Source organism: Lepidochelys kempii, chromosome 10, assembly GCF_965140265.1.
Source record: "Lepidochelys kempii isolate rLepKem1 chromosome 10, rLepKem1.hap2, whole genome shotgun sequence".
Classification (NCBI taxonomy): Eukaryota; Metazoa; Chordata; order Testudines; family Cheloniidae; genus Lepidochelys; species Lepidochelys kempii.
In genome coordinates this window covers 67,864,520-67,881,229 of record NC_133265.1, presented here as the reverse complement: position 1 = coordinate 67,881,229, position 16,710 = coordinate 67,864,520, and the positions used below count along the sequence as shown (strand labels likewise).

Genomic DNA, 16,710 nt, shown 5'->3' with positions numbered 1-16,710 from the left:
GATGGGGATTTAAAACACAAGAGCAAAAAGTCTCAAAAATTTAAAGTTTTTCCTGAAATGTAATTTCATGCTCTGTTTTCTGGCTGTTCCTTGACAACAAAATAGCCTGTATGGGGCCATTTCTAGCTAAAGTTAGGACAATTCTTACTTATGACAGCTTATAATGGTCCTCTGACTCTTTCCATTCAATTGCACCAAGGACTGGCTGATCCACTAGTAGGCCTGGGCAATGTCTTGGTGAGAAAATCTAGTCCAGCTTCTGGGAAAGGGGAGGGTGTGTGGGACTGAATCTTTAGTATTAGCTACTATTAGATATGGTCATTTGAAGCTGCACTCCCCTCGAGATAAATGTAATCTTAACTCTGCCGTCCTTTGGTCCTTCTGTATACACCTCTTTACCAAATTATTTTTCCCCTCCAGCAGTAGCTGTGGATGTTTGGTGTAGCAGTTGGTTCTGCACAGTGCTTACAAATGTGATTGATTGGGACTGGGTTTACATATACCTGATTAAAGGCTCGTGGGCACACAAACTGTCAGATGAAACTTTCTCCATCAAAAGCTACTCCTTCATGTCAGATATTACTGTACAACAGAGAAGGTGCACAAGGGTCCATAAATAGTTGCTGATGGCTAAAATCTTCTCTGACAGCAGAAACAGCATTTCTGACACAAACTCACAAAACCAAGGAAATCGAAGGTTAAATAAGTTAACACTACATACCTTCTTCTCCCTCACCCACAAACACACACAAAACCTTTACTACAACTACTGTACACTACAGACCATGCACTGCAAACTTAACTCTGTTTCCCAAGGGTTGCCAGCTAACCATGTCTCTAACTGAGGTACTTATATGGCCCACATCATCACAGAATCTGAACACTTCAAAATCATATCCTTTCAACACCCATGTGAGGTAGGGAAGTGCTATTATGCCCATTTTACAAATGGGGAAAATGAGACATATAGAGACTGACTTGTCAAAGGTCACCTAGGAAATCTGTGTTGGAACTGATACTTCGGCGAGTGCCCTAACCACTGGATCAGTGCTTCCTCTTCTGCACAAACGCCTTTACTAAAGTTCCCTCTCCCAACACAACATTCAGTTATAGTTACTGAATGAACAATGGCTAAAAAATTACCCTAAATCCAAATATTAAAACAAAAATAAAAGAGCAGTTAGTTGTAACAGATTTACTCAAGATAGTCCTCTTTTTTAACAAGATTTCAGTCAATGAAAAGTAGGATTAACATGGACAAATTTCAGACACAACCCAATATCAGACTTGGCATTAATAACTTATGAAGAAAAACCAAACAAAAATACAAAGAAAATTTGAATGGCATAAAAATTAACACGGTGTGAAATTTCATACCAATTGGCCATCTACTTTTAGAGGTAAACAGGAATTTTTGTCCTTTTAAAATAGCAATCCTAATGGTGAAGTTACCAGGCACCTCCATAATTTCAGACTCTGATAGTTCTTTCAGCAAATGTCTAGAGATACCTTTCCTATGTACTCATGAATAGCTAAAGAAGCCTTGTGATCAAAACTGTACTTTAACAACGAAGTCTGAGGGCAATATGTCTCCAATTTATCTTTTCTAGTTATTTAACTGCCATGAAGTCATGGACACAAGCAAAATCCTAGCTATCAAACTAAGTAGGAACCTGCCATCTATAAAAAGCCTTAAAACTGAGCAAATTCCATGAGTGCTATGAGCTAATGCCATATAGAGTGCTTCATGATTATGCTCTTTGTGATTAAATCCAACCCATACAAGCTTTTCTGCCTGGTAAGAGGCAAGATAAATATTTGTTGAATTACATCCTTAACACAAAACTCACAAGGGCAGATTCTGTTCATTGAAATTTAGTGCACAGATATGACCAAATAGTCTTCCTGCCCCTTCTTAATTTCAAAACTTGTTTGTCAGTCTGAGTCCAAGAAAACACAATGCTCAAATCCCAACCATGAATTAATACCCAGAAAGCTGACTTTGTGTACAGCAACACCTTAAAAAGCTGAACTTGTAAGAGCAATTTCCATTCATAATAATTTAGAACATAGTAATAAGAAAAATATTTTTTGCCTCTGCTAGAGATAACTAGAAATTCTAGACAGCTCGTAGTAGAGATAAATGTGGTATAGCAATAAACCAACCAACTGAAAATAACTACAATCAATATATAAGAAAACATAAAACCACAGAGGTCTTATAAAGATGATGCAAAGAGAAGGTGAATTGAACAATTTTTCCATGCTCTCTTATAATAGCAGCAGTCATTAAATTTAATTTCACTATGTATACTTCAAAATTCAATAAGAAGCTACGAAGTATCATCTAGAAAAGTTCTAGTATGCAGCTCAGTGGTTTGGGCATTAGCCTGCTAAACCCAGGGTTGTGAGTTCAATCCTTGTAGGGGGCCATTTAGAGATCTGGGGCAAAAACTGGGGATTGGTCCTGCTTTGAGCAGGGGGTTGGACTAGATGACCTCCTGAGGTCCCTTCCAACCCTGATATTCTATGATTCTATATTCTATATCTGAACTATGATTAGTATGCAAGAGCAACTATAAATGTGTGATTGTGAACCTAAGAGCCCCTCAATGCCAGCTGGTAAAGGGTCCACCATACTGTAGCTCATATCAAGCCTGACACCCTCATTACCTCCAACATACTGTTGCCATAATATGTATCTAGAAGTTGTCATGTAAGGCAGTGGTTCTCAAACTAGGGCCGCTACTTGTTCAAGGAAAGCCCCTGGTGGGCTGGGCCGGTTTACCTGCTGCGTCCGCAGATTCGGCTGATCACGGCTCCCACTGGCTGCGGTTCACCGCTCCAGGCCAATGGGGGCTGCAGGAAGGGCAGCCAGCACATCCCTCGGCCCGCACCACTTCCCGCGGGCCCCATTGGCCTGGAGTGGTGAACCGCGGCCAGTGGGAGCCGCGATCGGCCAAACCTGCGGACGTGGTAGGTAAACAAACTAGCCTGGCCTGCCACGGGCTTTCCCTGCACAAGCGGCGGCCCTAGTTTGAGAACCAATGATGTAAGGTATCATATGTAAACTGGTGACACACTGGTCCTGAAAATCACTGCGTGATGTATGTACAGATTGGGTACAACGAGTTGTATATTTGCACTGGAAATATGTTCTTAAAATTGGTTTGGGAGGCAGTGCATAAACCAAGCTGACAAAGCCTAGACAAAGGAATGTGGATTTACCGGTCTAACCAATTTGATTACAGGCAGAGAACAAGACAAGTACATTTACATATAAGGTAAACAAAGCTATCAAGTGGCAGAGGAGACAGCTTAGTAAGCATGCTGGATGACAGAGTCTGCACTCTAGGACAAATTCCTGGCTCTTGAAGCAGAGACAATGGACTTTGGACAACAAAAGGGAGAAAAAAGACATCTGAGTTACCCATCACTTAATGTACAAAAGAGACCAGAGCCCTTGGAATCTATGAACGGTAGATCCTCCAACCATGTGGGCTGAAGACTCTGAGAAAGGAATACAGGTGAGGAATTGCCTGAGGCCAAGTTTGTAATCTATTAAATTTTAGATACTAGACAGCATGCTTTATTTGTTTTGTTTGTAACCATACCTGTTTGTGTGTCTCTTGCTTAGTATCACTTAATGTCTGTTCTTTATTGATGAATTTATTCTTGTTTTATTATAAACCCTCTTAAATGCTGTGGAATATTGTGAAGTGTGAATCTTCAGCTAACTTAACAGGCTAGAGTGTACACTGTCTCTTTGGAGGCAGCACAAATTTAACAATTTCTGTGAGTGTCACACAGAGGGATTGGACAACGGAGAAAGATGTCTCTGGGGGAGTCAGGTTCACTGACTATTCCCTGCAAGGCCAGGTTTAAACTGGCAGAACCTTGAGGAGTTTGCTGGTAGACCTGTGTGGCAGGAAGCTGATACACATTCTAATCTCCAGCTGAGGCAAAGGGATAACACAGTGGTTTACTGTTCTGGGTGTCCTGAACAGAATGTCACAACGATAAATAAAATAAAATTAATGTTTGCTGTGATACTTTTGTACGATGCTTTAAGCTACTCCTTTGTAATCTCACAAATACTCAAAGAGATCCAAATTTCACCCATTAATGCAAACTGTACCTTCAATCAGTTCCATATGTTTTAGTTGAACTCAAATGTAGCATGTTTCCATACAAATGAAGAATGTATTTCAAATCAAACACATTAAATAGGTTTTTTCCTTTTCTGAGACCATATTTTACTTTGTTAATTACATAAGTAGGTGTCATTCCCAAATGTTGGCCTGTAATTCTGACAGGATGTTCAACTGAATAGTTTCAGTGTTCACTGTTACAGATTACTTAAATAAGGTTCAGTGCAAACCACAAATGCAATCCAGGAACAGATCAGCTCAGAGCAATAATTGTAGCTGCACTACAAGGCACAGAGCACTTTAAATGCAAGTGTCAATTTACCTGCAAGAAGATGGTGAGTTTTCACACACTTTAGAACTTTATAAATGTTCACTTCTTTTGATTAAATACATTCGCAATGTTGTTCGTTGAAGTGTAGCAAATTGTAACTGTTTATATTTCTTTAAATATAATCTTTAGGGAATATCAGACAGGAAAGTGAGTGCATTAACAGTTGAAGTATACACCAACCTGTTGATTTAAGACATGCAAACAAGCAGCTAGCAGAAAATGAGGCAATCATCATAGTAATTTCATAGAGAACTGTTGGGGAAGTGCCAATTTAATGGTGATATCTAGGGAAAAATGCCGATTTCATGCAGATGGAGCAGAAAGTATCTTTGATATCATTCAGAGGAAAGTGGTAGGGATATTATGGGATCCATACCACCTGCAATAGTCATAAAAAAGGCAGAACCCCTATAGCTTTTATGTGACTAGTATATGTGTTCTGTAGGTAAAACTAATCAGTTCAAGATAAATGGAGCTTTGGAACTTTTGTATATTTTAATCCCAAATTAGGTGGATAATACCTACTAACCAGGTATAGCCTGGGTAGATTCCAAGCATTTTCCATCTTGCACTAATGGCTTAACAGCAGAAGAACTATTTGTTTCAATAGTAAGAGATTAACATATTTCTGATTACAAACATATTTAATCTTATCATTGAACAGTGTGAAGGTAGAAGACATTACTTGTTAATTTCACAACCTTTCAGCAACCTTTCACAACCTTTCAGATAAAGGCTTCTAGTAGCAGACTCAGAAGAGGGAATTTTAACCAAAATCCTCCCCCACCCCTGACCTCCATTACAAAACATGTTTATACAGGACTTAGTAATACTTAGTAATACCTACTTTTTAATTACTCAATTTCTAAAATACTCTACTAGAGTAAAACGGGCGAGGTCCTCTTTCAATGTTTTTTCTACCTAGAAGGCAGGACACATCACAAGGATGAAGTTCTTCGGTTTTGTGAACTCATCCTCTCGCTACTGAATATCTCATGAAAATGCATTTTAAATCTAAATATGATATGGATTTTATTTACTCATATTTGTGGTACTTGAGGTTTATCAAATTAGAAGATTTCAAGTCAACAGAATACTACGTCTGAGCTACTTCTCACATGAAACTGAAGGGTTGGTTAGTGAATTTCAATTTTATGTATATAACATGAAAAATTATGTAATGCTCTCCTTATACTTCAGGTTTATGAAATTAGTATTCAGTACTAATTTCTTGGCACTGAGACTCTAATCTGGTTTATGATGGGGAGTTCACAAGCTAAAAAATGAAGCAGGTAATGAAAAAAAAAAAAAAAAAAAAAAAAGCAGTGGTTGGCCCAGAAAACAGTTTCATGAATGAATGTAATGTGACTTTAAAAAAACCCATGAGGTTACAAAATTAGACAAGTCTACTTTGTGAGACAGATGCCTAGTAGGTAACCTACATTGACAGTGACCTTCCACAATGCAATAATATTTTCACTCTGATGAACTACTGTTTTCTTCTTCTTCTTCTCTACTAGGCACAAACATGCTTTTCTTCAGTTTCATGGCTTCTTATCGGTCATCCACCTACCCTTTACTATAGTAAAAAATTTCTGCGGCCCAAACAAGAAAAAATGTCCAACCATTCATGTATGTTCGAATAGCCATATTCCTCTCATAAAGAAGGGTCCGCCTCCTCTCTCTTCTCCTTCTTGCCTTTTTAAGAATTTAGGACTGAATGTTATAGAGCAGACTTATGACAAAAGCTGAGCCAAGAATAATCATCACTTTTATGCCCAAGTCATGCCAAGTTGTAGAACAAAGCACATTTACCTTGAAGTTCTAAACTACTAAATGCAGTTGTTTATGACAGATATGCAGGCAAAATACAGTAGATGCTCATCTCCCAGACCTGACACCTTTTTTTCCAGTTGCTGATTTTACAGCAAAGAAAAAAATAGGAAGTGTCATCCCAGAAAGCAATTCAGGGCAATTACATGTCACTAGCTGTGGACAACTGGTTGTTCACTTACAATACACTATCAATAGGTTCCTTAACAGGCTGAGCCTCTCCACGGACTAACCTGCCACGTCCATTGCTAATTCCCAGATTCAAAATTTAATTATCTCCTATTCTGAAATTATACAGAATTTATAGGAGTAGGAATATTCTGTTATATGAGAACCCAACAGTCATGAAAAAAAAATACAATTTTTTGCTTTGAAGTTTACCCACACAGGACAAAGCCATCACAAAGTGTTGAGCAGGGAACAAACCTTCCTTGGAAGGGAGATGGACACCCAAATTAGTCTAATCTATTTCCAGCCTGTATAAATCCTGTTCTAATTTATTTAGTTTCTTCAATTTATTATTTCAGTTTGGTTTTGTTATTATAACTAATGCCCTAACAGATTAACTTTAATGCTTATTTCTAGATATTAATTTTTATTTAAAAGATCTAAAAGTATTTCCCCATCCCCGTTTCTTCCTATTGTTGAGCAAGACCCTGTCCTCTTCATGTTAATCACTCCCCGTCTGCACAGGATGGGAAGGTTAACCACCCTGAAGCACTGTTGTACCCCAAACCCAGAAGAGCCTTCTCCACCTGGTACTGGAGTTAGTACAGGGAGCAGGGAATTAGAGACTGGGCCAGGAGACAGGCCAGGAGGAAAAGCGGATGGCAAGAGATTGCAAATTGTCTCCCCTCCACCCTCTACAGAACTTATGCACATAACCCTTCCCCCACTCTGGGGAACTGTCATGGCCACAGAAGAAACTGTGTGCACTGTGGCCAAGTTAAGATAGCTGGAGCAACTTTCTGGAATTCTTGATCTTGCAGTTAGTACTGCCTTACAGCTATTTTTGCTGTTAACTATGTATATAGAACACAATGACTGCTGTAATTACAAACACACTTTCAAATCTCTCTCTGCAAAATTAATTTTTTTTTAATAAGGACCATACTTTGCTTCACTGAGGTATTTTTTCTCTTAAAAAAATGAATCGCATATATTTGTGGATTGTTTAGGAATTGTTTAGCTTTAAACTCGAAGACTAAATACAAAAGAATTTATAATTGGCTAAGTCACTGACTTTCATAATGGCATTCAGTGTTTAATCAGATCATTATTTCAATGTGAAATTAATAGAACTGTCTAATCACTAAACCTCTATGGTTTTGATAATGAGAAGAAGTCTTGGCAAAAACAAAAGTGTAATTTAACGATACTATTCAATTATCAACCAAGTTAAACACTTTAATTGGCTCGTTAAAGCTAATCATCTATTAAAATACTTTGGATGTGAATATGAAAACATGAGGCATTAAGTATTTTAAATGTATTGAAAATGCGGGGAACACTTTTTTTTAAATCTTCACAATCATGAATATATCTAAAGTCTTCCAGGAAGAAGTCAATTACAACTAACACCTGATTTTGATGAAAGTTCTGAAACCTTAACTTTTGATGAAATAATCCAGATACCAAAAAAAGATTAGATCAGAGGGTTTCTGTACCAATAATACATTACTTAAAAACTGCCAGATAGATGCAGGTTTCTCCAGATTTATGGAAGTAGCTTACTCAGCACAGATGCATTGTTAGAGGTTTTTCAAAGCAGGTCAGTGATACTCAGAACTATGGATTTATGTTTCAAAATACCTACCAGAGTGGAAAAGCGTAATCCTATTTGTGACTACATGTATTCAACTAATACTAGCAGAATTTATTCAACTGAAGAGAAAATGCAACAAACATTAAAATTTTGCAAATACATTTTGCACGTAAGTGCAATTTTCACAAACTACAGTCAGTCATGCATGTCATCATGTTACAAATCATTCATTAAAAGGCAGATGGGTTTGTTTTGGAAACATGACTTTTTAAAAAAAATACATATCCTAAAGAATAAAAAGTTGGATACAAGTGTCTACAAATATCTGAAACATGTAAAGCATCAAGGAGGGAGATGAATGGCTAAGGAGGGTAAAACAGACAAAAGAAAATGTAGGCCGAATACCCAGGGAGAATGGGGGTAGGAGGTTAAGAGTGAATTCTAATGAGCAGTGGAAAAAGTAAGGGGAAGAAGAACATAGATGAATGCTGGCGTCTGAGGAATCCATTAGCTTTGCAAAGTCAATATCAAACGCAATCTGTTTTTTAGGAGCCCAGATTCCACTTAGAGCATAGGACTGACAATTATTACCATGTAATTTTGGCCAGAAATTTGAAATTAAAACTAGCTTATTAAGGTTTTAGCCTTTTGTGATCCGCTTGCGTAAAAGCTGACAGCATTTGTCTGAAACACCCCCATTTCGTAAACAGGTTTTGATCCTGCTGTGAAAGTGGGCTCTTCTTTCTAATTATTCCACTCAGATATTGGAGTAGCACAATTGGCTCACTAGGGAGAAAATATCTAAGGTTTGGACTCTACATAGTGTGTGGGCTATATTTGTAAAGCAGGCTGAGAAAGGTGCCTTCTCATGGAATGGAAGAAAAAATAGCCACAATGAATGTTAATTAAAAGTTAAGACTAAGATGACGACAAAGTTGGTAAATTACATCACAGATATGAAAAAAACATACACTAGATATGATTTGTACCATATGAAATAATAAACAGAACAGCACCATCTAGTGTTCAAATTCATTCTCCATAAATCCAATGCATTATTCCCATTTGTGAATGACTATTCAAATCGACATAATCTAAAGGAAAATACTTTATAAGCATAATAACTGAAAAAACAGAAGAAGCTAATAGCATAGCTCTCTTTGCACATCACCAGCCAATAATTCATTTTAAAAATGTAGTCAAACATCTCATCTCAAACTTGTTTCAGAAAATGTATCTATTTTCAGGAAAGGAAATATATCTGTGTGCTGGAAAGGGAAGATTTTATATTGCCTTCATCTGGAGGTTATTTTGGCAATTAAGCATTTGAGTTCTCGAAAAATCAACTGTGTAATCAGTTTAAATGTAATTGTGCTAATTGGTATTCTCACAACCAAAATTACAGCTTAAAACCAAGTATTTTTTTCTTACAAAATTCCGAAACTCTCAGCAGTCGATCATAAACAAATCTTTTTGGCATAATATCCAGGTAACTATATTAAATCTATCGCTATATTAAGTCTAAAGCTGAATGGAATATATTAAAATGATCATTCAAATACTATATATTACAACTGTGATGTTTCGCATTTCACAATGTTAGAAATGCAAAACACATTTAGAAATAGTTAACCTTATGATCAAACCGAAGTTTTTAGGGCCTCCTTGAAAAATAAATATGACAAGAGAAAAATGGTTTGCTTAATTCACTGCTATTATACCTCTTTTTTTAGGCTGGATAGGGCAAAAAATGAAAATGTAGAGATTGTAAATTACAAAACTGTGTACTGAATTCTTTATCAGTGTTTACAAATGAACATGTGGAGAAAATAAAAATATTTAATTAAAGAATTACAAAACTGTGGTTACACAAACAATTTCATTGCCAATTCAGACTCAAATGCAGATTTAAAATAATCTCCAACTAGGAAAATATACCATAAAACATTCAGAAAATATAAAAAGACTTAAAATGTTGTCTAGAAGATTTTGTTAGATCACAATATAAAGGAAAGAAAATTCATGTGAGATTTTAGCATCAATGAATTGTCTGTGTGTAAAAACTATAGAGATAGTAGTCCTAATTTTCAAACATTAAATATGGCAATAAGCCACACCAAATTCCATTAAGTAAGCAAGTTTCAGCATATGAAGACTAAGTGAAACAGTAATAGGCAAAGATCTAATATAGTAAGAAGACAAGTATTTTCTTAAATGCTTTTCCACATCTATATTCATTCATTCTGAAAAAAGCAGTCCTAGTATTCACAATGATACAGATGTGAAGAGGCTACTTAATAGAGTTGTAAACTATTTAAAATGCCCTAGAGATTTACAGAGATTAAAGGTTACAACTAATCCCATTATTATGAATGTCTCAAGGAAATGTAGTTCCTCTTAATAGAATCTGATAAATTATTTGAGTCCGTTTCATCTAAAGCACTCCACTGTCACAACAAAAGGGTGTCAGAGAAACATGTTACCAGTGATCTTTGAATAATAATGAGCAATATAGGTATCGTGATGGGCTTTTGAGTAATAATGTTGTTTTCCAAATAATAAGAGTGCTTTTCAGATTTTGACAAAAGATTTAAATTAATCTTCAATTAATCTTCAACATGTACACTAAATTTTCAAAATGAAACATGAAGCAAAAGAGTCAGTCTTAAATTTATTTAGTGCTCCTTCTCCTTGTTTAAACCACTTGATATTATTTCAAAGAATAATTAATAACTTCCTTACACCAAAAGTAATCTATCAAAACTTTCATTATAACTTAGTTACACTGGAGTGATGGAACCTTAGTTGGAGGTGTCTAGTGTTATCAACGTGGATGATGGCCGAGTGGCACATTTTTCTTACCTTGGTTTGTTGCGTGGTAATGTTTTAGCGTCAATTGCAAACATTTTGGAAACAAAGACAATGACAGGGGCTGTGTCTTCACTGCTGCATTTCATGAACACTAAACAAATGTGAAAGGAAATGATGACGCAATTTTCCAAAACTGTGGATAAAGATGTCTATTTTTTTTATACATACTTTTTCTTTCTGTTTTGTATAGAACATGTCAAAGGGTAAATTAACAGGAGCAGGGGACACTGATTTAGCATTAATATTCAATAAGTTTGCTTATACCTTCAAGTCTGTTCCACAACATGAAATCAGAAGGGGAGAAAATCTGTGAAAATGAAAATTCTGAGTAATGGATGACAAGTTACACTCAAATAAAATGAAATAATCTTAAAATATCAAAATAACATTTAGGACGTTGGTTTAGATTAGACTGAAAAAGAAGGCACAATTTAACAGTAGAATGCTGAACCATCTAGCGTACTGTCTCAAGTTCTTTTATTTCTTTCAAAAGTAAGGCCATGGTCCTCCAAGTAGCTATAAATGAACTGGATGTCAGTGTCTGCATGAATCTCCACTGATTTTAATGGGAGTCCAGCAAACATGGAGCTCCTTGCAGGATGACTGACCTAAAACCTCAATACGAGGTGTTTGTATGTTATTTCCCTCTTTTCAAATTCTGTACTTTTGAGACCATTGTAAATGAGTTCCATGACACTACAACTGCCTTTACGTTTATTTTTGTACATCTCTGAGCACATTTTGTATATCTACAATAATTTTTCTTTAACTGGTAAAAAACAATGTCAAATGGTAAACAAAATAACAAATTCCTCTGACCAACTTATAAACATGGAAAACTAACTCTTCTCTTGACCTGATATAGTCAGAAAACACCCTGTAAATTATTTGGCCAAACAACCTACAGGACTATTACTATGAAGCAATAAGACACTCACTAAAATAGCTAGGAATACAATTGTATTTTCATAACTGAAAACAATCAAGAGACATAACAAGGAGGAGATTTCCTCTGATTAACTTTTATTGCCATAATTTTCAATGTGGCTTATGGAGGTCAATATATTTGATTGTCTTGCTTCATTAAGGAATGCGTTAAACAGTTCCCACTAGTTGAGAAAACAAAACCGAAGGACTGTCAATTGAACAATGATAAGCTCCATCCCCATGGAGTTCTCTCATCCCTTGAAGTTCTTTCAAACATAATGTCTTCACTATAGAAATGAAGTTATGTAAATATTTTGGTAGCCAATGTTCAGATATATACTTTGAGCCGTTATTAGCATTTTAAACATATATCTCCCCTCTATTGTTAGTTCTCCTGGAATACTTCCTAAAGCCGAACAGAGGGGATCTTTTTTATTAAATTGTATTACAATCGTATTCTGTAATAAACATGGGTCCAATGCAAATCAAACTTTTCACACAACCCAAAAATGTGTGGTTTCCTATTTGATTATATCCTTTCCTACAGAAAGCTGAAAAATCTGATTACATTTTCTTTAGGATTACTAGAATGTAGGGGGAAAATAAGATGTTTTCTATTGAAAACCTAGAACTGACAACTATTAACTGATCAAATGTTCTCCTATACAGATAAGTCATAACTATTCTTAATAGACATCTGCAACACTCAGTACAAAAAAGGCTTCCCCATTCAAATGCCAGAATTAATTTCTACACTATTTTTAAAATAAATAATGAAGCATTTTCTCAATAATAAATCCATATGTAATCATGGTTTAAATTCTTAATGCTATCTTCAAGCTTTCTACGATGAAGTTATTGCCTGTACAGACTCAACGGAACAGCTTTCTTTGTTATGAACAACAGTTTCCCATGGAAATAGGTGAACATGAGCCTGCTAGACTACCTTTCCACACATTGCTAGGGTACGCCAGACTAATTTGTTCTAACACAGAATGAAAGGTTATTTAAAGACACAGCCAATTCAACTGAACATGATTTTTACACTATGATAACATCAGATGGGCATAGCTGATCAATACACCTATAAACATCAGATCCAAGTTTAAACGTTGTGACAAAGTTCCTCCTCTGCCTTGGTGGGTTCTGCGCTTATTGGCGGATTTGCTCACCTCAGAGGTTCACGGCAGCCCTCAGTTTGGCCACTTTCGTGGCTCAAAACTGCCATTCACTCAGTTAGCCTCATCACTTGCCAGCATCGGGAAAAGAAAAAAGAACAATCCCAGCAGTCTCTGCTGATCCACCTAGTGGATCGGGGAACAGGCCAGAGACCTTCCCTTCTGGTGGAACCCACAGTCCAGGTCAACTCCTCTGGTATCAACTAGGGAGTTGGTTGGATGGAGGGATGGGGGGAACCCGGACCTGCCCTCTACTCTGCATTCCAGTCCAGGGCCCTGTGGATTACAGTTGTCTACAGTGGCGCCTGTAACACCTGTGTGACAGCTATAACTCCCTGGGCTACTTCCCCATGGCCTCCTCTCAACACCTTCTTTATTCTCACCACAGGACCTTCCTCCTGATGTCTTATAATGCTTGTACCTCTCAGTCTTCCAGGAGTATGCCTTCTCACTCTCAGCTTCTTGTGCCTCTTGCTCCCAGCTCCTCGCACGCACCCCACAAACTGAAGCGAGCTCCTTTTTAAACCCAGGTGCCCTGATTAGCCTGCCTGTCTTAATTGATTCTAGTAGCTTCTTGATTGGCCACAGGTGTTCTAATCAGACTGTCTGCCTTAATTGTTTCTGGAAAGTTCCTGATTGTTCTGGAACCTTCCCTGTTACCTTATCCAGGGAAAAGGGACCTACTTAACCTGGGGCTAATATATCTGCTTTCTATCACTTTCCTGTAGCCATCTGGCCTGACCCCATCACAACACCTAGTGACTATATATGTAACTTGGTATAGCAGTCAATTCCCTCTCCATTACATTTGCATTTAGTTCTAGACAACAGGAGACAATGCTTACCTCCTACCCTTCTCTCAAAACCCTGTACACATAATTTCAAGCCATCAATATATTGTATTTGCAACCTGAGGGGGTCGAAAAGCCATGCAATACACAAGGTCTCAAAAACATACTGAACAATAAAATAAGACGCCTAATACTCTAGCACAGCATAATCAAAGATCTGGTGAACGACAGCATGTTCACTAAATGACAGTGGCAAAGCAGAGGTTATACAGATACTTAAAGACAGATATGGTGAGTGCATTTAAAAAAAAACTGACATTTTCAAGCTGTTGAGAGAACATTTACTTACCCTTTTTCAGTTCTTGAGTTTCTGGGGGTAGAGAATCAAAAGTTCTAGCTCCAACACACATCAACTTCTCTACCCTCTCAACAGTAATATCAAGAGGACTGGGAAGTTTACTACACACCATAGCTAAAGCACATTGTTAAGGATGTACAGAAACTTCATATACGGTTCTTTATTAACTAGAAATTAGGTATATGCGTCAGATATTGTATTTATCAAAAATGTTACCATTTGTGTGCACCAACTGCCAATGTAGTAATCCTTCAAAAAAAGACTTTTTAAAATATATATATTTATGATCAAATAAACTACAAAATAGAAGCATATTGTAAGCCCATCCGACCTCAAAAAACTTCATAACATTATTTCTTTCAAATGTACACATACATGCAGGAACACCAAGATGGTGGAAATCAGAGATTAAGTACTTTTATGTCACTGAATATTAGAACAGAGAAAATAGGTCAATCAGTATACTTATTTGGATAGTATAAACTGCTTTAAATTTAAATCTCAATCATTTTATCAATAAGGGAAACAGACTGAAAACATAACAGGTAAGATTTTTTTAAATTCATTAGGACTATATCAGCAAACATCAGATTACAAAGGAACAAAACCACTTCCAGTGGTGACAAAATAGAATTGAAACTAGAATTGATACGGAGTGTAACCCTGGTGAGAAGATGAATCAGAAATGGAAGACATGCAGGGAAAGATGACTCCATGCAGAGAGATGCCATGTTCACATGCCTCACTAACTAGTCCACAACAGATACAGAATTTAGAAAAATTTTATATGGATAATTAATGGACAAGACCTACAAAGTGACTTGACAAAAATGCAGCTTACTAGAAAAAAGTAACAGGAAAAGAAAGAATTAAAAGGGTATTGAACTGATAAAGTAGACTAAATTATTAGATGAAACTAACAGGAATTTATTGCAGTCCCAAGACATCCTCCCTTGCCAACAGAATAACCACTGAAACAAGTTCTTGGAAGACTGGAGCAACTTTTGACATCAGTAAGTCCTCCCAGCATCAGAAAGCAAAAGTGTTTAACTTGCAAAATATGGCTAAACATGATCTCTTTTTGGAAAAAAATGACTTTTTTTTTTTTTTAACATAAACACCAGCTTGATTAACTTATTAGCTTCTTTTCAAATAATTATAGTCAACTGTTCGATATACAGTGGGCACCCTTACAAACTATTTCCCAGTGTGCAGTGATTCTGGTACAAATCATATTCCATGTTGTGATAGGTGCAGGAAAACTATCTGGGCCCATTAAACAAAGAGTTAACTACAGTGCAGTTTCCTTCTCCCCTTGTGCAGGTGCTCAAGAGAAAAACTATAAAGAACAGCTATCTTGGAAGAAGGGGATGGGAGGGAGAATGCCTTCAACTACATTTTTATAATCACATATATTAGTTCAGGGGTTCTCAGACTGGTGGTCAGGACCCCTCAGTGGGTTGTGAGGTTATTACATGGGGGGGGGTCACGAGCTATCAGCCTCCACCCCAAACCCCGCTTTGCATCCAGCATTTATAATGGTGTTAAATATATAAAAACAGTGTTTTTAATTTACAAGGGGGATCGCACTCAGAGGCTTGCTATCTGAAAGGGGTCACCAGTACAAAAGTCTGAGAACCACTATACTAGTTAAAAAGACAAAGATGTATAAAACTAGATTTCTAGGTGATACCTTTTTTTAAAAAAACATTTTACACAAATTATACAAAAATACATAGGTAACCCTTTGAAGTCTAAGAACTGCTGGTAAAAACCAAATAGCTTTTTTCTTAAGGATACAGAGCACTGCCTGGGATATGGGTAACCATTGACTGCAAATGGCATTGAGATGAACTTTAGGATCCGCATGATGTGACTCACGTGCACCAATTTTCAATCCCAAAGAGGTGACAATTTTGTCTATTTTCTCTTTGTCTCTATGGAAAAAAACAGCAGCAGAATGACGTGTCACAAGCATCTACAGTATTTGATTGTGATAATCAGAATATTTCAAGAACCTTCATCTCTGCAAAAAGCATGTGAAAAGGATTCAAAGAGAACATTGGGACTTCTCCTACCTTTTCAGAACAGCTTCATATAGACTCCAGATGTTGTCCAACACCAATTGCACGAACAGAGGTTTCTTTCCTTTTGACTAGAAGAGCACACACAGTATTTAGGAGCTTGAATAAACATTACATAGCCGATAGCTTAGCATTGATCAGTTTCACAATGAATAGGTCTGTATGATTAAACTACAAACCTCCATAAGTAGTGTTTAAAACTAGTCATATTAGATGAAATCTGTTGTTAATCTGTCTGTATATAAAGTGAGGTTAATCAACAGCCCTAATCAAATTTGGATGGAGTAAATTATTGGACCACATGCCATCAAAAAAGTCAAAGGACAAAAGGTTTAATTTTTAACAAGAGAGACTTATCAATACTGATCATGCCTGTCCTGAGTCTGGTTATACTTAATAAGTATTAATTCTCACTTCTACA

General features: G+C 36.7%; 1 protein-coding gene across 6 annotated transcripts in view; it reads right to left on the bottom strand.

Moving 5' to 3' along the window:
* The window catches only part of EFL1 (elongation factor like GTPase 1), a 155,584-nt gene that overhangs the window by 120,432 nt on the left and 18,442 nt on the right, over positions 1 to 16,710 (bottom strand). For all 6 annotated transcript variants that reach the window (XM_073304081.1, XM_073304079.1, XM_073304078.1 and 3 more), the window contains 4 exons: positions 16,284 to 16,360; positions 16,006 to 16,142; positions 14,197 to 14,319; positions 10,943 to 11,042 (listed from right to left, as the gene is read on the bottom strand). In XM_073304081.1, the coding sequence (XP_073160182.1) occupies positions 10,943 to 11,042; positions 14,197 to 14,319; positions 16,006 to 16,142; positions 16,284 to 16,360 (437 nt within the window). The remainder of the gene's footprint in view (positions 1 to 10,942; positions 11,043 to 14,196; positions 14,320 to 16,005; positions 16,143 to 16,283; positions 16,361 to 16,710) is intronic.